Raw genomic sequence first — 21,341 nt, 5'->3', positions numbered from 1 at the left:
CTGAATTTGTGAACATGCACTATTTACATTAGATTTTTACCAAATATTTAAATTTTTACTACCTTTACTATTTTAACTGTGAATAGACCTTAATTTTAATTATATGACTATATAGAAACTGGCCCTTGTTGTTTAGAGAGAGAGTAGTCCTTAAGGGACTGCAGGCACGACATGGCCTAAATTGTGCCGATGTGCCTCAAATCAACAAATCAAATCAAATCTCTTTCTGCTGTAAGAGACAGTATTGAAAACATAACCAAAAAATCTTATCACAATCAGAAAGATCTCAAGAAAATGGTGAATATTTTTCTACAAATCTAATAAACCAATAACTAGTGGGTCAATTATACAGATGAATCATCTTAAGAATCCACCAGTAACAGAGGAGCTGTCTTATTCAATAAATGGCTCAATTGAGAAAGATTAGAAAAGTTAATTGCCACTGGCGATCTCTCATGCACACTTTCTAATGAATAAACATTTCTTTCTAATGTTTAAAAAAATCTGATGCCTCCTCTATCAAAAAGGTCAGGACAGCTCTTATAAATCTCAACAATAATAGCAAGAAAACTGTTCTCCAATGGATCCCAGCACACTTTCAAATAGAGGAGAAGAAAAATCTGACACTGCCCAAATGGGAGAATAACTAAGCAGTCTTAAATTCTATGGGAGGTGCAGTGGCTAAGTGGTAAAGCACTTGGCTACTGAACCAGGGTGCAGGGTTTGAATCCTGCTGAAGACTGGGGTTTTTAATTGTGGGATCTTTGGGCACCTATTGAATCCACCCAGCTCTAGTGGGTACCTGACATTAGTTAGGGAAAAGTAGAGGTGGTTGGACATATGACACCCTCGTTAACCATAGGCCACAGAAACAGATGCCCTTTACATCATCTGCCCTATAGACCACAAGGTCTGAAAGGGGTACTTTACTTTTTCTTTTCTTAAATTCCACTATATCCAGAAGAGAATAGAAAAAGAAAAAAAGAGTAGTATAAACCAAAAATATAACAGTTGTCACTCAAACATCAGGATTAAGGATGCATGTTACATTCTATCAGGACACAGTCAATGAATTATTTTTCACCTTTGAACAGGGCACAATATAATAAGGCAACACTTATTCTGAATGTTGAAACACGTGGCCTTGTTTTATCATGAGGCCCAAACAAAATACTGGCCCCCAACAGTCCTTTAGAATAAAGATTGTATGGAAAGCTGCCTGATCTGAAAATAATGGAGTTCATCTTCGATAAATATATTTATATCTGAACCCAACAATTTATAATGAGAACACAGAGAAAAAAAAAACACAAACAGGATGTAATATTTAAGTTACACTTTTGTCACACAGTCTCATATTTGTTTATATTGACTTTAATATTCACATTTATTCAAATAAAATAGCTGTATATTTTATACATTTATCCTTAAAATGTGGTGCAGTATTGGTCACTAGTTCAAATGTTTGATGTGTTTAAGGCTATATAAGGTTATAACTATTCCTTTGGCTCACATTGAATTAAAATCATACATTGTAATAATTTTTGTGTGTGTCTACATCCTCTTATTGTTTATTTGTGTTTTCAGGTGGCGATTTTATTGTTTACCATGGAGTTGTCTACTTTTCAAATTTTACTGACCAAGTTTTGTACAGTGACTGATCCATCTGCAGTTTCCGAACCAGTAACTGATATCTCAAAAAAATATTGCTTTATTGATGGTGTCTGGTCACCTCAGGTAATCTTTCTCTTTTTCTTTTAATATGTAAAGAAAATTATATGTATGTATTTTTTTTATATAGAAATGGATACTGTTTGTCTAAGGTGGATACTGTTTGTCTAGGGTGGATACTGCATGATCTTTGCAGAAGCTGTAGAACACCTTTCCACCATGGAATCCATACATTGAAATGAAAATGTTCAGATTTTATCCATGATCACCTGTCTGAAGATTAGGAACTAGATATAGGTCTTGAAGTATTACACTCAATGATCTATTTAAATAAATAAAAAGAACTCTACTGTTTAACCACAAATCTTAATAAAATTTAGAAAGACCTTCACATAAGCCTTGTTAATTTTTATTACCTTTTCAATATGTTTAATTTGTTGATTTTTTCTTGAAAAATGTGTAGTTTTGGATACTGGATAGACAACACACATACCCACATTCTCATTATAAAATAATTAGTTTCTATTTTTGGACATTATGACAAATAATATAATCCATTAGCTTTGTGGAGGTATCAGAATGCTCTATAAAAAGATACTAGATTCAAGAAACACAAGGAAGGGAAAAGAGAAATCTATTGTACATAAGTAAGAAGTAATGGGATGCAGTATGCACAATGGATATTAATAAAAAAAAAAGTAAAGTTTACCTTTCAGACCTTGCGATCTATGGAGCTAATGATGTCAAGGTTATGTTTCTATGGCCAGTGGTTAATGAGCAGGTCGTCATGTGTCCAGCACAATGACTAACCACCTTAATTTTCCCCACCTAAAATCAGTTACCCATTAGAGTTGGGTTACTGAGGGGCACCCTAAAAATTCAAAATCCCAATCTTCATTGAGGTTCAAACCCTGGACCCCATGTTTTCCTATGAGGTACACAAATCATTTAGCCGACAAAAAATCAAAATATTGATATAGAAGCGAAATGAAAAATGACTGAGCTTTTGGCCCATGACTTTGAAATGCTAATATCTATGTATACTTCTTTATGTTGGCAGATGATCAACAGGATTTGTTCATTGAAAGACACTTGAAGGTGTAAGTTGTAAAAGGTTTTGAAAGACTTGCCAAAGCAAGGCATTCTTGACAGGGATAAACATTGGGAGCAGCTCTAGCTGACTCAGCTCAGAGGATGACATCACAGTTAATTGACATCTTTCTGTTAACAATGCATGGATTATCTTATCTTCTTCATTCTAGGGGAATTATGCATTGAGTGAAGACATCTTGCTGTAGAAGAGAAGAACAATTCAGATAGATCACATGATTTACAGTATGGCTTTGATTGTCTTATGTTAATGGCTGGTAAAGAACTGAAACATGTAGGCTGGAGATCACTTGATAGAAATCAAGGTAGGACTGCACTTTTGCACAGAGTAAAGTTGAAGCATGTAGTTACCAAGTGTAAAATAATATTCAAATTGCTATTAGCTAAACTAGTGAAACCTGTAATTTAACATACATTAACATTCTTTTCTTATTTGAAGTCTACTGTTAAATTTCAATTATAACATTAACCCTATCAAGTAATTTACAGGTCATGTTTCTGTCTATCAAGCTATTTACTTCTCATATTTCTATGTATTCTTCCATAAATTTCTATGAATGAATTCACCCTTGAGTGGTATATTTTTGTCTGTATTTGCAAATACATATTTGTGTTGCTTTTTGTATTTCTGACTTGCAACTTCTGAATTGAATCTCCTTTCTTTACACAGAAATCTCTGATCTACATTGTATGAGAAAATCATGAAGTGGTTGTTGTCATTGATCCAGAAACTAAGTTGCAATCTGTCTTGATAAATATATCATACAGATTTGATGGTGGCCTATTCAACCCGAGGCGGCTTAAAGCAAAAACAAAAACAAATGCAGCAGTAATCAGAGACTTGCTATTTGCTGACCACTGTGCCCTAAATGCCTGCTCTGAAAACAATCTGCAGATCATCGTCAGTGACTTCTCAAGAGCATGCTCAGACTTTGGCCTTACCATCAATACGAACAAGACTGAAGTCTTATATCTACCTGCTCCTGGGAAAGCCTACTCGGATCCAAGCATCACTATAAATGGACAGGATATAAATGCAGTGGACAAATTCACATATCTTGGCAGCACACTCTCCAGAAATGGAAAAATCGATAGTGAAATCGACCTGCGTATCGCCAAGGCCAGTGCATCCTACGGCAGACTGTCTACAAATGTCTGGAACAGACGTGGTATCACCACAAACACCAAGCTAGGGGTCTATAGAGCCGTCATCCTCCCTACATTGCTATATGCCTCAGAAACATGGACAGTGTACAGTAAACATGCAAAGAAACTAAACCACTTCCACATGACATGTCTGAGAAAAATACTAAATGTCAAATAGCAAGACAAAATACCAGATACAGAAGTCCTTCGAAGAGCGTGTCTGCAAAGCATCCACACAATCCTGATGCAGTCCCAGCTGCGATGGGCAGGTCACATCTACAGAATGGAAGACCACCGCATCCCTAAACGACTCCTGTATGGCCAACTAAGCGAAGGAAAGCGCTCGCAAGGTGGTCAAAGAAAGCGCTTCAGGGACACCCTCAAAGCTTCTCTGAAGGCGTTCAGCATAGACCCAGGCACCTGGGAGACAGAGGCACATGACAGAGCATCATTGCCTCGCGCTGTGAAAACTGGCGCACAGGTTGCTGGGGAAAAAAGAACAACGCTGGCAGAAGAAAAACGCCAGAAAAGAAAAGCAAGGCCCACGACACTAGCTCCAGCTGGAATAACCTGCCCAGTGTGCGGCCGAACATTCCGGGCTCACATAGGTCTCACCAGCCACATGAGGAGGCATAAAACCCCAGTGCAAAGCCCTCAGCCCCCTGGATGACAAAGTGGTCATCATCGAACCACGATGGACGAACTATAAGTTGCAATCTGTCTTGGTAAGCAGTATTGAAGTTAGGGTGATAGCTTTCTTGGTCACAATAATTTAATTTGAAAATTAAAGTAATTTTTTTTGCTTTAGTAGACAGATTTATAATCATTAAACATTGTTTTAAATGTCTAAAAGATTAATTAAAACTTGTAAAACTGTTGTGAAATTATTTTCACTGTTATCAGTATTTTTTATTCCTAGATTTATCACTGCTTTTAGTTTCCTATATAATCGTTGTGTTACTATTCAAATGTTGTGTAAACATAATTCTTATTACTATTATGCTTTACAAAAAAAGTGAATTATGTTCTTAAAGGCTCACTAAATAGTTTTATTCAACACTTCATACAGTTGAAGAATTTAGGGGAACACTTAGCTTATTTTTTTAGGATGGATTATTTCCTTTTATTTAAATTAAACTATAAAACTAATAAACCATATTCATATTTAATACTTATTTTCAAATATATATCTAGACCTTCATAAAATGCATACAAAAACATGTGAAAAAATTAGGTTGATTAACTTTGATGAAATTGTATACTTGATGATCATATTTTTGTCAATATCAGGAATGATATTGGTGAAATGAATTGTAAAATGTGTTGTGGACTCAAGCCTGTTTTTAGACTTTGACTTTGTTACAACATAATCAGAAAATCTTGCTGCACTTAAATAGACTGTAGGAAACTGAAGTAATGATAGCTTGTATAACTTGTTTGAAATGTTATGGATTCAGAAAAAAACTTGACCAGAGATCATTTAATGGATGATCTGTCAGAAACTAGATCAGTTCAAAGTCCATTGTGATGTTGTAAGGAAAGAATTTCCCTTATGGAGAAGGACTAATAAAATCAAATTGTTTTTTTTTGTCTGCTTTACTTAATAATTAATTCATGTACTAGTTAATTATTCCAGTAGTTTGTGAAACACCTAGTCAGGCTTTCTGTGGGAAAACAGTTTGGGAAACATTGACATACTATATGAAGCAGATAGTGACTCAAATTATCATATTGACAGCATTTTAACTTTATTTCTGTACAGTTGTAATAGAGTTTTAGAAAAGAACTTTGATACATGGCTCTAGCTTTAGCCTTGCATTAATGAGTTTAAGTAGTTTTTTACTTTAATTGTAGGCAGGAAGTTGATTGGTTGATTGGTCTCAATATACATGATCATGTATTATGGTCTGGCACTTAACGCTGGGTAGGGCATGTATCCCGTAAGGAAGATGAACGTATGCCAAAGGCAGTCTTTTTTGGTGAGCTAAAAGGTGGTTGACGTAACAGAGGCGCCCCACGGAAACATTTCAAAGACCAACTTAGGCATCAGCTTTCCTTGGCTGACATAGAAGAGAGCACCTGGTTGCATGTGGCCTCAGAAGGATACAGCTGGAGGTCACTCACGAAGGCCACGGGATACACATTTGACACCAAAACTAAATCCGCTGCCGAGGACAAATGCAGATGGCGAAAAGAAAATCTGAATTAACCACCTGCGAACAATGGTTATGCTTGCGCTGGATGTGGCAAAATATGTAGGTCACTGCTGGGGCTGCGCAGCCATGGGAAATACTGCACTCCTCACTAATCTTTGGACTCCAAGACAAGCCTTATACATGATCATTGTTAAGCTCACTATCAGTTCATTATTTAGAATTTTCTTTAAAAAAAAAAGCATAAAAAAAAGTTCCCCTTTCAGACCTTATTGTCTATAATAATATAATATTAATAATACATGCTTTGTCCAATACAAGAAAAAATAAATATTAATTGTTTTTTATATTTTTTTTTATTTACTGTCAGATGTTTAGTCACTTTGGGAGCAGTGATCTTGAGATTTCGATGCTAGATACTCTCAGATTTGAAAGCCGGTATCTTGGATATTTTTTTAGCTCCTCTAGATCAAGATGGCAAAGAACTTTATAAGGATAGGTCTCTCATCCATCACACAACATTCAAGCACCAATGGGTTTCTTTCAAGGAGTTGAAGATAAGGTTTGAATCAGATTTATCTTTTTACTACCTCTGGCATTTTTTTTATTCGTCTCATGCTAAAAAGTGATATTTTTTTTGCAAATTAGAGGACAGAAGATAATATCAACACTGGCACTGGTGGAGAGTAGCTGGCAACTGATGCTTTCTGATAGAGACAATTAAGCTCTCAAGAAGGCAGTGGAACACACATTTAAGGCCAAAATAAAACCTGTTTTGAAAGACAGGTGCAAAATTCAAAAGAAAACAATTGGATCCTTGAAGGACAACAGCTTTGTCTGCATCAGATGATGAAAAATATGCATGGAGAAAGAGGCTTTGCATAATATTGATGTGTAAAAACAAATGTCACAGATGACAATCTCAGCTCTGCATGGCCTATACAAATGTCTTCCATACATTAGGCTGATTGTTGACAAAGGGCAAAAGATTATCAGCAAAATCTCAAGTGTGTTAATTGAAAAATAGAGTTAGACTTGACTCAAAACATTTTGAAAGAACTTGTAATGACAATATCTGATTAAAACAGAAGGAAAGGCTGGATGAAGACTTGGAGAAAAGTTCATTTTCTAAATAACTCTTTTATGTAAATTTCATTGACCTTCTAGAATTTGAGTTCAATCTATTTAACTGTGTTTATTTTGTGCATAGGTTGTTCCCCTAAACGAAGCTGAGATGAGGCAGTTAAAACAAAAGGACTGCAATGTTTGTTTCAAGGTATGTTTTTATAGACATAACATTTACCATCCTTTTTATTTATGAAAGCAGTAAAAAAGTTTTTTTCTTTTCTTTGGAAAAAAGGGGGGGGGGGGGATTTTTTGTGTAAATCTGTTTGTGGTAAAAAGAAAAAAAAAGTTCCCCTTTCCGATCTTGTGGTCTATAGGGCAGATGATGTAAAGGTCTTCTGATTCTGTGGCCTACGGCTAATGAGGGTGTCATGTGGCCAACAGAATGACCAACCACCTTTACTTTTTCCCCAACTTATGTCAGGTACCCATTAGAGCTGGGTCTAAACCAGGATTCAAATCCTGGACCCTTGGTTCAGAAGCTAAGCGCCTTACCACTCAGCCACCGCACCTCCCTGTTTGTGGTAATCAGGCTATTTTATCTTGATAAGCTATAAATATAAGTGTAAAATATTTTTTGATGTGTATAAGATGCATCTCCAGATAAAGGTGCTACAACTGACCAAATTTTTTAAAATTCATATATAAAAATGAATAGTGATGTGCCTTTAGAACTGTTTCATGGGAGAAAAACATCTAAAATCATTTTTTTTTCCCGCAGGACCAGACACAACAGAATGCGACAACAGATGTATCGGAAGCTCAAAATCAGAAATTGAAATCTGCCCATGTGGAGTGTCACCAGAGAATGCTGACCATCTCCAAAACGGCTCTCTTTACCAAGAGGCTGTACATGACACTGGCCCCCAAACACCCCAATAGAAAGAAAACTATATGGAGAGTTCCCTGATTTGGAAACCACTGCGAAAATAATCTCATATACTGGTCCAGTCATCTGAATGCTCCAATAAAAAAATGAGAAGGAAGAAGAAAGAAGATTGTATGTACCATTTTTGTTTGTTTGAGGATTGGGAGAAAAGTGATCTTAGAATTCAAACACCAAAAGTATGTGTCTTTATGAATTCAATGTAATTGATACTAGGCTTTTTGGGCTGAAAATAAAATGCAGGAAATTTTATTGGAAGTGCAGAAAAAAAAATGTTTTTAGCCAAAATAAACACTGTATAGCCTGAGAACAAATCAGGTGGAAGAACCAAGGGTAATACTATAGAAGTAGTATCTTTTTTTATGCTTGCAACTTCATTGATGCATAAGTGTCACAAACTGCTTGTTAATGTGATATGAAACATAATTTTTTTTTTGGTACACATATAATCACTCTAAAAAAATTATTTCTAAGATAGATAACTGTCTCTAGTAACCTGCTAGTGGACCATGATGAACCTTTTTCTATCTTGCTTTGTATGATATAAACTTTCCTAGTTTTGACTTTAAATTGTCATTCTAGTTGTGTCAGTTATGCTTATAGGCTGTTAGACAAAAATAGTGAAAACAAGAGTACATAACATTTTCTAAAGAAATTTTAAATATTTTGCATTTTTAGGGAAGCAACATGGCTATCGAAAAGCAGAGACCATACAAACCTCATTAGATGGAGAGTTTTATTTTGTTGGTAAAGTCCTTGGTTTTGAGCCAGCAGAGAAACATAGAAAGGTAATTTGTCAACATTTCAGATTTATCACTAAGAGAAAAGCAGAAAAGCTTTGATGGGCAGCATCTCTGTTGACCCAGTGATCCATCAAACTTATGGAACAAGTGATGGTGAAGATGTTCATTACAGTGCTTATGTCTGGCAACACTGAATGACTTACATTTTTAGTTCATGCTTTTCAAAATGTGGTGATGAAAGCTGAATTGAAGCCTTCATCTCTGGCCAGTAGTCATGCTGTTTATTATTGCTAGTATTATTATTGCTTTTGATTAGCACAACTTCCATGCTCCTATAGCAAGCACAGTGCATTCTGGTTCAATAACTTTTGTTGACATATTGGGGGGGGGGGGGGGAGGATATGGTGAGTCCTTCCTTTAGGCTCTCAGCAAGCACAAAAAATACCTAGTCTACAATGTGATTTCAATTGAAGCTCTCCTCACATACATAATCAAGCAGTTTATAGCTTAGCATTTATAAATTGTATAATGTGTTATGTTTATATGTGTGATTTGTTTTTATGATTTAAAGAAAGAAACTTAAGGATTTTAATTTTTATTCTTTTTGAAATATGTAAGGAATGTTAGTGTATTGTTGGCAACATTGTTGGTGTAAAAATGTATTTTCACTTGGTAGCCAAGAATGCTTATAACTGATATATAATTAATAATAACAATTAATAATAATAATTAACAATAATTTAATACACAAAATGTCCAAAGACACACAATTGTATTAAAAATGTCTGATATTTATGTTGCCAACAATTGCTTTATTGTTTAGACATTGGAACCTCAGCAATAGGGTCAAATGGTCAGTGCCCCACCAATATTTTTTTTAGATTTATCAATTGGCTGTGAACTAAACTGCATTAATTGGAAGCATTAGCTTTCTAAAAAGTAAAATAAAGTCTATTGGCAGATGATGAAAAGGTCTGTTTCTGTGGCCCATGGTTAACAAGGTTGTCATGTTGCCAGCGCAATGACCAACTGGCTTTTCTTTTTCTCTAACTTATATTAGCTACCCATTAGAGCTGGGTGGACTCCAAGGTATGCTAAAGATCCCGAAATTAAAATATTTGTCTTCAGAACATTAAATGTTTAGTTTTTAGTTACTACAACTTTTTATTTGTTATAACTTTTTTTTATTGAATATTAACATTTCATGAATTATTACATAACACTTATCATTTTGCAGGGCCGTACACATATATGTAAAATACATGCTAGATCTATGAGTGTAGAGAAAGATATTCGTTATGAGCTGCTGGCTAGATTATGCCCAAACAGTACAGGTATGTATTCACATTATTATGTTTATATTTATGGGGTAATTAACAATGTTAAAAGAAGTGGGATGTGTACCTGTTTTGGATAAAATCTCTTGGCTCCCTATCAATGGGGCTTGAGCTCAAATCTTACTTGAGCTTAGTTGTGTTTGCTGAGCCTCTAAATGCAGTACAGAAACCTTTTTACTCCAAGTTTCCACTAAAAGAGATTAGACCATGAGCATGTTATAAGCATGAAAGATGCGCTCTATAAAAAAAATAATTAGAAAAATAAAGGAATAACTTGTAGTGAATGGAAAGAGCAAGGATATTTATTTGGTAAAAAATTAAATGACTCCAGATTAATACATTAAAATCCTAAATAAGAACCCTTAAAATGCAAAGTAGCGAAACTTTATTGAAAGCTTATAATCAGCCACTACATAAAACATTCACTAACCCTAACCATATGACAATCAATGACTTCAAAACATTTATGGCTGCCTTTTAGCCTTTTAAGCCAACAATCAGTTGCCTGATTGCAACTTGCTTAGAACATAAGACTCCATAAAGTTATTAGAGCTATCGAAACTATTTTACCAAGCTGGGTTCAAAGAAGTACTCAAATTTAATGTTGAGATATTACAGTGAGACTTTCCTAATCCTATTTGATGTTGAGATGAGACTTTGCTAGTCATATTTGGTGTTGAGACATTACATTGAGATTTTCCTAGTCATACTTTGATGTTTAGACTTGACTACTTTCTCTTTCTTCCATTCAAGTTTATACTTTCACTCAGCTATCTAATACTTGATACTCTTTCTATTATTGACAAATTCATGTATGAATACAAGCAATTACTTCATTTTAATGTACATTAGCTTTAAAAACTGTGTATTCATCATAATGTAGTTACCACAATGATCGTTATTGTTTACAAATTTAATTCTCTCACAAACTATGTTCTTTCCTCTCAACAAACACTCTTAATGTTAATGTCTTGTCATCTACTCTTGATAATGGTATTCAGAAGTAAACCTAGATTTCCATTTGAATCAATTTACATTAAAAGAGAAATTCTTCTTCTTCTTCTTCGTTCTCATTGTTATGTTGGAGTGTTCATATGACTAGACCAACACATGAGATGAACTGCGCAGTGGTTTCCAAATCAGGGAGCTCTCCATATAGTTTTCTTTCTATTGGGGTGATTTGGGGCCAATGTCTTATACTGGCCTCTTGGTAAAGAGAGCAGTTTTGGAGGACTTGGTCAGCATTCTCTGGTGATACTCCACATGGGCAAATTTCACTGGTTCCAATTTTGAGCTTGCGGTACATAAGTTGTCGCATTCTGTTGTGTCCAGTCCTGAGTCAAAAGATTAGACGTTGGTCTTGTCGGGATAGCTTATAGTAAGCGTCATCTTTCTTGTGATTTGGATGAGAGCTCGTCCATTTCTCATTTATTTTATTTACAATTAATTTCTTCATTTCTTCTGGATAGAGTGCAGAGTTTATTTGTGAGTTGGTTCTCCCACTCTTGGCGAGTGTGTCAGCCTTCTCATTTCCTTCTAGTTGTATATGAGCTGGTATCCATTGATAACAGTTTTTTTGCTGTTGTTGTTGAGCTTTGTAAGTGCTGTTCTGAGGTGTTTAATATAAGAGGAATCAGAGTTTTGCAAGCTTTGGAGGGTTGTTTTCGCATCGGTTAGAAAGACAATCTGACTTTGTGGGGAACTTGGATGATTTGCTAGCATGGTAGCAGCTAGTGCTAGTGCTTCCCTTTCTGCTCTGTGACTGTCAGAGAGCTCTCCAGTTGCAATGGATTTTTCTAGTTTTCCTCCATCTGGCCATTTGATAAGTATTCCAGCTCCTCCATTTGTGGTGGCTTTATGGGATGAGCCATCCGTGTAAAATCTGATCCACTGATTGCTAGGGTAATTGGTATGTAGAAAACAGTTCACTATTTCCTTGAGCTCTGTTGGTCTGTTAACAGATTTTCTTTTTATGTTTTCAATATGGTCCCTTATAGTAGGAAGAGGGCTTTCGTCCCAGGGTGGAGATTCATTATAGTTTATTGAGGATTCCAGAGTAATTTTTTCAAGTTGGTGTTTCTTTTTTAGGCTTAGAGATTCCTGTATGAAATTGGTCCTTTTGAGATGGTTTTTGTGCCAGTTTTGTGCAGCGGTTTTCTCCATAGCTCTTGTGTTGTTTTCATTGCTCCTGTCATTATCCTTAGACCAATATTTTGAACCTTGTCTATTTTTCTTAGGTTGGTTTGGGCTGCTGAGCCCCATGCCGTGGTTATAAGAGAAATAAATCTGAATAGTATTTATTTAGAATCTTGTCATACTGATTATTTTGATAGTGACTCATATTGTCTGTGTTTTTATGCTTTTTTTCTAAGTTTTGAATTAATCATTTGTTTGTTAATGCATTGGTTAAAAAACAAGAGGTCTATTGTTGTTTTTTTTATTTGCTTTTATCAATAGGAGCGGAAATTCGTAGTGTTGGCACAGAAGCTGGAATGTTTGCTATCAGGGTTCATAGGAAGATGGCTACAGAGAAAGATTTTCTGGAAGCAGTAAATAAAGTCATCAAAGCCTACGCCAAATCTAGTGCAACTCCTTGCTACATGACTTACAATGAAATCAATAGTAGCTTGATAGAAATGGCTACTAGAGAATCAGTACAGAACTTGTGTTTACTCACTGATCTGATTTTAAACTTAAGTGAATCATTGTTTGTATTCATGATGTTTTATTTCAACTTATTAAATCATGGTATCTTTCTTATTAAATATGTTGTCAGTGTGGTTTTTACTTTTGTCAGTTATTTGTTACATCTGGATGTTCCTTTGCAATTTAAGATTATTGCATCCCAAACCTCCTGCAGGATAGCTGGGAATGAGTATGGGCATTTCATCTAGTAGGGTAGCTAATAGAATCTGAACATGAATGAACTAGATCAGTGTGCTTGATACTCAGGGCATTAAAAAGCAATGCATGAACAGTACCCAGATGTGGCTTAATATCAATTGATAAAGACACTAGAAAGCATTATGAAAATAATTCTTCAAAAATCAAGTGTACAGAAATAATTTTTTGGGTAAATAGGTTGGCATGTCTGGAGCTTATTTAAAAAATAAAAATATATTTTTAAAAATTTAGACAATTAGGTTCCAAACCAAATTGTTGTCATTCAAGTTTGTAAAATTAGGCTTCTAATTACTATTACTATTACAATGGCTGCATTGTATATATAAGTACTTGCTTAAATCAATAAGATTTGAGCATTTCTTGTGTAACAGTTAACAGTTAGTTGAAAATGTAATAATGCTGAAAAACGTGCTGCAAATAGTAACAGAGGATCTAGACATTTAAATATTTATGCTAAATAAATTTTAACTTTGGGATGCTGTGGGTGAGAGGTTAAGTGCTTGTCTTCCAAACAGAGGGGATCTAAGGGTTCAAATGTTGCTGAAGAATGGGATCTTTGATTCTTACGATGCCTGAGCCCCTCCTGCCCGAAGCTTACTGGTTAAGGCGCCAGTTACTCGCCTTTGCCCCTTCTCCTGTTAGTGAGAACATACAGTTCCGCCGGACTCAATATCTGAGCCACACATGAAGGCCATGAGTTGGACTGGTTGTCAGAGGCTATTCGAGATGCATGCCATTTGGCAACATTTTATAGGTAGTGGAGTGCTTTCATCCATTACCACTTCCGGCTATGACAACCTTGCTGGCTACCCACCTAGGAGAAGGAAAACTCTGAATTCAAACCTCTGTTGCTTTGCAGCTATACCCAATCATGGAAAAGGCTTCGGGAGTCAACCCTGAGGAAAAATCAGGAGCTGGCGACCCTAAGGCAGTTTGCAGCACCCAGTGCTACACTCTGGCAGAACCTGCGACGCCGCTAACCCCAAACTGTATCGGCACTGCCGTTCCTTTGGATACATCAGCTGCATGGAGAGGGAGGAACTGATGTGTGGGCAACATCGTTCCAACCACAGCTAATGCCCAGACATTCATCTCACTGAGATGATCCATAGGAGGCCATAGAATGATGCCTGAGAGTCCAACCAAATCTATTGGGCACCAGACAGTAGTTGGGGAAAGTAACACTGGTTGGTCATTGTGGTACTTTACTTCTTACAGGGTCATTATCTGTAGATAAAAGTTGCATTGTATAATACGATTTTTACAATAGAGTTGGGTGGCTAATTTGATTAAACACAATTAAACTTCAACTATAATTCACAAAAGTGGACTAAACAAGAAGATGGAACATATTAAAACTCTTTTATTGTCTCCCCTACTTACTATTATTTTCTCTAACATTGAACTGGTACTCTTATGTTCAACATTCTAGGCCATTTAGAGTAGGGTCATAAATACAATTGACTGATGTTTCACAAAACCAATGTTTATGTAAGCATCCAATGTATACATCTCATGACAGTGACACATACATTATATAACAAATAGCAGTATTAACCTGGATTTTAATAGCCAAGATGTAGGTTTTGTTTCATTTAATTTTTTTATTTGAAAAATATTTTATTACAATATAATTATTCTACAATGCTGTCAGAAAGCAAACATCCCAGTCTACAACATAGTACAACATAGGAGTTCTTGGTGTGCTTAGCGGTCTGCCAATCTCTAGCCCCTGTGTCTGGAGCTTCTGAAGCATTGGAAATAGTAGTGTGATACAGACATCAATTAGGATCTCTTCCAGACAGAACAATCATTTCAGTCAGGCTGGTGAGAGGAAGCTTTTATTTTTTGCTGGCCTATAGTTTTACAAGCCTTCAGTTCAACTCTTCAGAGTTTTGAAAAAAAGCTTCAATGAACTCAAAAACCTTAGACCATGTAAAATTTTATAAAAAGAAGAATTCCATCAAATCATAGCTATGTATACAAATTCAGCTTGTAAGTAAAATTAAAACTAAACAAAAATGTAAAATAAAAAATTAATAAAGTACAAATTTAATGAAACCTCTCTGGTTTTACACAAATACTTTTAAAAAAATCATGATAGAAACTAATGACATATACATGTGACCAACACAAATCATCTCACAAAAAATTACATTGTTAATTCAATAGATTGTGCACACACAAAATGAAGAAGCAATAAAGTATAGCTCGGGAAGAATCAATTAAAATGCATTTTAGTATCCAATACTTTACAGTTTATATTTTTAATAATAACAAAAAGCTTTACGCAGTTTATAGTTTGTATGATTGTGAAATAGATTAATGTATGAACTTGGTTGTATATAAACTTTTTACATTGTCAATATCTATATGTTACAACATCTAATCACAGAAAAAATATACCAAGACCACATCATAGCATCATTATCAGAAAGACAACTACAGTGGTATTTAACATTGAAATCATGTAATAATTAAAAAAAGGAAAACTCCAACCTTAATAGCAAATAATCAACCTTTGCATAATGTACACACTATCCATATGGCTATTTACAACAACAAAAACAATCAAAGCTAGCTTTCCCAGTTCAGTGATAGGATTCCAAGGTTGAGTAAATTACTATTTTAATATATATAGAGATTTTTAAAAAAAATTTTGCTACAAAATTTCAAACATCTTTTTTACTAACATAAAATATAAATTTTTAATGGTACAAAATACTAGACTGGTACAAAATAAAATAAAGTGAAAACAGAAACATTTTCCTAAAAGAGAAATATGATAATTAATGAAATGGTGGATACTTGAACATTCATCTGTCTAGTGGATACTTGCACATTCAACTGTCTGGTGGATACTTGAACATTCATCTGTCTAGTGGATACTTGAACATTCAACTGTCTGGTGGATACTTGAACATTCATCTATCTGGTGGATACTTGAACATTCATCTGTCTGGTGGATACTTGAACATTCATCAGTCAGGTGGATACTTGAACATTCAACTGTGTTATTGCTTTAAAAGTTAATAAATGAAACTTGCGCTGAAAAATAATGATACAAATATGTAATTAGTTACTAGCTATTTGAATTGTATATAATTATTAAATACATCTTGACACTATCATAATGATAACCATTCAATATGCCCATTTCTTCCCAGATTCAACAAATTAGAATCTTTCAAAGATAACAGAAAAAAAAGAAAAGTTTTTACAGAAAACTGATTAGATACTTAAGATTAAAAAAAGGACTCCTTATGACAAGGCAATTATTAGTTGTTGAATATAAACTTAGCAAGTTGCAAAATACCATAAAATCAGTTTTTCTAGTTTTTGAGATCTAAACATGACAGTCAGATGGTCATACTATCACACAAAACTAATAGCAGCTCTTCCATTTTTGTAAGCCAGTAATAATAAGGCTTGTCTTAAGAGTCCGAAGATTAGCGAGGAATGCAGTATTTCGCGTGGCTACACAGCCCCAGCTGTGTCCTACATATTTTGCCACATCCAGGGCAAGATAGTAAAATATGTCTATAAACAACTTGTATAAATGTTTATTCACAAACCTTCTATTTACTCAACTCTCCTTGGCAACTTTGACTTTGTTAGGTCAACATATGAAGGGGCCTTAAAAAAAAACAATTTACAACTCATGTTAAAATGTCATTGCATAATTTTATACAAACACTTATATTAGAGCTATTGTTAACTTTACAAATATATTATAGTTACTGTTGATGTGTGTTTTATATAGGTTGCACCAATCGGTGTTTGGGAGTAACATCCTTTGTAACTGTTGTTGTCAACCAATATGGCGTTAGATTAAACAGCTGATTTCATGTCTTATAAGTTATATCCAGAGTCTTGTTATTATTCATTCATAATAATCAACATGGTGGCAGCGGTAACAAGAACTATATTTAGATTTATATCAGTGATATAAATCTAGTTAAATTAAAAAAAAAAAAAAGATCTAAAGTGTAGATCTAGAATCTAGTAGATTCCAGAGTCTCAGTCTAGAATATTATTAAATATATATAGAGAGGCTCGGGGTTATTCAGTTACGGTAGATATACTATAGTGAAGTTTTCGTGGAAGATGGCAGAAGGTCTACTTAAACCACCAACAGAGTTAAAAGTGACTGAAGGTAATGTCAGTGAAAACTTTCGCCAATGAAGAAGACAAGTGGAACTGTTACTGTTAGCAATAGGAGCTGAAGAAAAACCTAAAATCAGACAAAAAGCAATAATATTACATTGTGCTGGACCTCAGGCCCAAGAGATTTGTGAGCAGTTGCAGCATGATGAGAATGAAGACGTAAATGACCCGCAAATATTACTAAAGAAATTACACGACTATTACAACCCCAGAAAAAATGAAGTTCTGGAAAGTTTCAGATTTTGGAACATAGAAAAGGTGTCATCTTGTGATGTGTTCATTACGCAGCTTAGAGCTCAGGCTGAAAAATGTAATTTTAAAGAAAAGGATAGAATGATTAGAGACAAGATTATATTCGCCGTGGAGAAAAGATTGCAGGAGAGATTACTGAATCACGATGATCTTACCTTGAAGAAGTGCATAGAGATATGCCAAACATACGAGCAAACTGCAAAAGGATTGGCAGAGATAAATAAGGAAACTGTTGTGAAGATAGATAAGGTAGAACAGAAGAAAAATGACAACAGAAACAACCTAATAGATTGCTGGTTTTGTGGAGGCAGACATGCAGTGAACAGAACAGCATGCCCACCTTGGGGAAAAAATTGCAATAAATGCAAAGGCAAAAATCATTTTGCAGTTAAGTGTAAGACTAAGAATAAAATACATATGCATAATGCAATGGATGAATTTGACCAAGAGGAACAATTAAACTCAATTAATGTGTTAAACATAAATAGGGACAGAATGACAGCACTATTCATGATAAATAGTCAACAAATAAGATTTCAACTGGACACAGGAGCAGATGTTAACATTATATATAAGAAATACGTTAAAAAGACACAAATTAAGAAGAGTGTTCAAACATTAACAATATGAAATAATTCCAAATTAAAAACTGAGGGCACTGCTAACTTAATAATAACAAATCCTAAAAACAAAAAGAATTATTTGGTAACATTCACAGTTGTAGAGAACCACTATCAATGCTTATTAGGCCGTAAAACATGCCAAAGTTTAAGTCTGATCACATTAAATGAATATAAATTCATATCATAAGTAAACACAATGGATTGTCATCTGGGAGATTTAGGTGAAACATCATAAACTATCAATGAGAACATATTTCCGGTGGTATCACCTTGTCGTAATATACCATTTGCATTTCAAAAGAAAGTGGAAGAAGAAATAGAGACATTAGTAAAAAGGAAAATATTAATTCCTGTAAATGAACCTACAGATTGGGTCAGCCAGATGGCTGTGGTTCAAAAGCCAAATGGGGATTTAAGGATCTGCATTGATCCAAGACATCTAAACACTGCTTTAAAAAGAGAACATTTTAAGTTACCAACTTTGGAAGCTGTAATGCCACAGTTCCTAAATGCTAAAATACTTTCTAAATTGGATGTAAAGGAGGCTTATTGGCATGTACGTCTAGATGAAAAGTCTAGTCTACTAACAACCATGATCACACCATATGGGCGGTACAGATGGTCAAGACTTCCTTTTGGACGAAGTGTAAGTGGAGAAATATTCCAGAAGTTAACAGAAGCATTGTTAGGATTAGAAGGATGCATTAATGTGGCTGATGATATCGTGATTGTGGGATGTGGTCAGTCCAAAGAAGAAGCAGAAAAAGATCACTCTGACAAACTGAAGAGATTAAGAGAGAGATGCAAAGAGAAATGCATTAAATCAAATGAAACGAAAACAGTATAGAAACAAGACCAGATAAGTTTCATGGGACACTGCATTAGTGCACAAGGCATAAAGCCTGACACAAAGAAGATCAAAGCTATTCTGGAAATGAAGAAACCAGAAAATAGCCAGGAAGCAAGAAAATTATGTGGAATGGTGCAGTATTTGTCAAAATTTTTGAACAATCTAGCCGAAGTGCCTCAACCATTAAGAGAACTAACAAAGATAGATTACAATTTTAGATGGACTGAAAAATGTGAAGAGTCATTGAACAAGATAAAAACAATGATTACCAATACTCCAGTCTTTATATTCTACAACCCTGACAAGAAACTGGAAATACAAGTGGACAGTAGTCAACATGGACTTGGAGCTGTACTAATGCAAGAAGGACAACCAATAGAATTTGCCTCTAGAGCATTGACACCAACTGAAAAACGGTGGGCTCAGATTGAAAAAGAACTACTTGCCGTGGTTTTTGGGCTAGAAAGATTTAATCAATATACATTTAGACATGTCATAATAATAAATGATCATAAGTCACTTGCGAACATCTTAAGGAAGCCTCTAAACCAGGCTCCAAGAAGATTACAAAACTTGATGTTAAGGAGCAATCGTTATGATTTCTCATTTCAGTGGGTAGAAGGAAACAGTTTACACATTGCTGACACATTATCACGACTGTGCAATCAAGAGGAGAAGCAAGATGAAGTGTTTAACGTATGTGGACAAGTTGTGGACATACCGGATCCATTATTAGAAAGAATAAAACAAGAAACAGACTTAGATGACACATTAAATAAATTATCAAAGCAAATTATGAATGGATGGCCTCAAAGAAAACAATATTTAGACAACATGATAAGACCATATTTTGATTTTGCTGATACTTTGGGACTTAGTAATGGAGTAATTTTGAAAGGAGAAAGGGTAGTCATACCTTTCAGTATGCGCCAAGAAATGAAGAAAAACCTGCACACAGCACACATTGTATATGATGGAATGATGAGGAGGGCCGGACAGACGATATTCTGGCCAGGCATGGCTGATGAAATAAAGCAGATGGCAGAGACATGCACTGCTTGTCAAGAAAGAAAACCTATGAACCAGAGAGAAACACTTATACAACATGATGAAGGAAATGTTCCATGGGAAAAAGTTGGAGCTGACCTGATGGAAGTGGATGGAAGACAGTATCTAATTACTGTTGATTATTACTCTAATTTTATTGAGTATGATTATCTTTCAACAACAACATCACAAGATGTGATTAGAAAATTAAAAGGACTATTTGCTCGCCTTGGTGCTCCAAAATTGTTAATAACAGATGGCGGTCCACAATTTAGTTCAAATGAGTTTTTGAGATTCACAAGGCGATGGAACATCAATCACATCAGATCAGATCCTGGTTATCCGAGAACAAATGGGAAGGCTGAAGCTGCTGTAAAGCTAATGAAGAATCTAATACTGAAAAATAAACATAATGGTGATGATCCTTATGAAGCTTTACTGGAACTCAGAAATACACCTCAGCAATGTACTGGATTTAGCCCAGCTGAAATGTGCCTCAAAAGAAGTCCTCGGACATTGATTCCCAGCACTTCAAAGTGTTTAAGTGAACATGTTGTAGCTGAGAAGAAAGAGAATTATAAACGACAAGTAAAAAGACAATATGATAAGCAAGCTCGGGATTTACAAAAACTCCATCTAGGGCAAACTATTTATTACCAAAACCCAGGTCAAACTGGATGGTATCCTGGAATGATCAGGGAACATCCATCTCCAAGATCTTATAAGATCAAGGAGGATAATGGAGGACTCTACATACGCAACAGATTTCATATTAGGCCAAGGAAAACTATTTTGAAAGACACTGACACTGATGTCTATGATGGGAATGTCTTGGATGATGATGATGATAATGAAAGGCCAGATTTCTCTGATAACTGTTCTCAACATGCATCACAGTCTGAAGTAGTTTCTCATGTACCAGACAATAATTGTGATAGAAATATGCCAGCAAGAACTAGCACTCGAGAAACAAATAGACCTGTATGGCATAGGGATTATGATATGTACTAAGAATTTTTATGACAATATTAATATGCTGTTGAAATATTTATTCTATATGTGTCACACTCTCAATTGAAATTTATTTTAATTTTTTTAGTTATTATAATATTTATAAAATATGATGAGTTATTAATGTTTGTTATTTTAATTGCAAATATTTCTGATATGTATTTTGTTAGCTATAGAAAGGGAAGGATGTTGATGTGTGTTTTATATAGGTTGCACTAATCGGTGTTTGGGAGTAACATCCCAAACACCGATGTTGTCAACCAATATGGCGTTAGATTAAACAGCTGATTTCATGTCTTATAAGTTATATCCAGTC

The 21,341-nt window shown here is 34.9% G+C and overlaps 1 protein-coding gene and 1 long non-coding RNA gene across 2 annotated transcripts; one reads left to right on the top strand and one right to left on the bottom strand.

Moving 5' to 3' along the window:
* The first annotated feature begins 2,731 nt into the window (after positions 1 to 2,731).
* Positions 2,732 to 13,065, top strand: LOC129924270 (uncharacterized). The gene is made up of 8 exons (XM_056018506.1): positions 2,732 to 3,086; positions 3,452 to 4,652; positions 6,451 to 6,642; positions 7,291 to 7,356; positions 7,927 to 8,205; positions 8,770 to 8,879; positions 10,072 to 10,168; positions 12,629 to 13,065. Exons 5-8 carry the CDS (start codon positions 8,181 to 8,183, stop codon positions 13,063 to 13,065), a joined length of 669 nt encoding a protein of 222 aa, XP_055874481.1. The 5' UTR covers positions 2,732 to 3,086; positions 3,452 to 4,652; positions 6,451 to 6,642; positions 7,291 to 7,356; positions 7,927 to 8,180.
* Positions 13,066 to 14,420: 1,355 nt separating this feature from the next.
* Positions 14,421 to 20,235, bottom strand: LOC129927684 (uncharacterized). Its single transcript, XR_008779328.1, has 3 exons — positions 19,884 to 20,235; positions 16,651 to 16,711; positions 14,421 to 16,095 (listed from the first exon to the last, which is right to left on the bottom strand). It is a non-coding gene; the product is annotated as an uncharacterized LOC129927684 (long non-coding RNA).
* Positions 20,236 to 21,341: the final 1,106 nt, after the last annotated feature.

Source organism: Biomphalaria glabrata, chromosome 1 (genome assembly GCF_947242115.1).
Source record: "Biomphalaria glabrata chromosome 1, xgBioGlab47.1, whole genome shotgun sequence".
In the NCBI taxonomy this organism is placed as follows: domain Eukaryota; kingdom Metazoa; phylum Mollusca; class Gastropoda; family Planorbidae; genus Biomphalaria; species Biomphalaria glabrata.
Note: the sequence above shows the minus strand (reverse complement) of the source record. Positions and strands in the feature narration are given on the sequence as shown.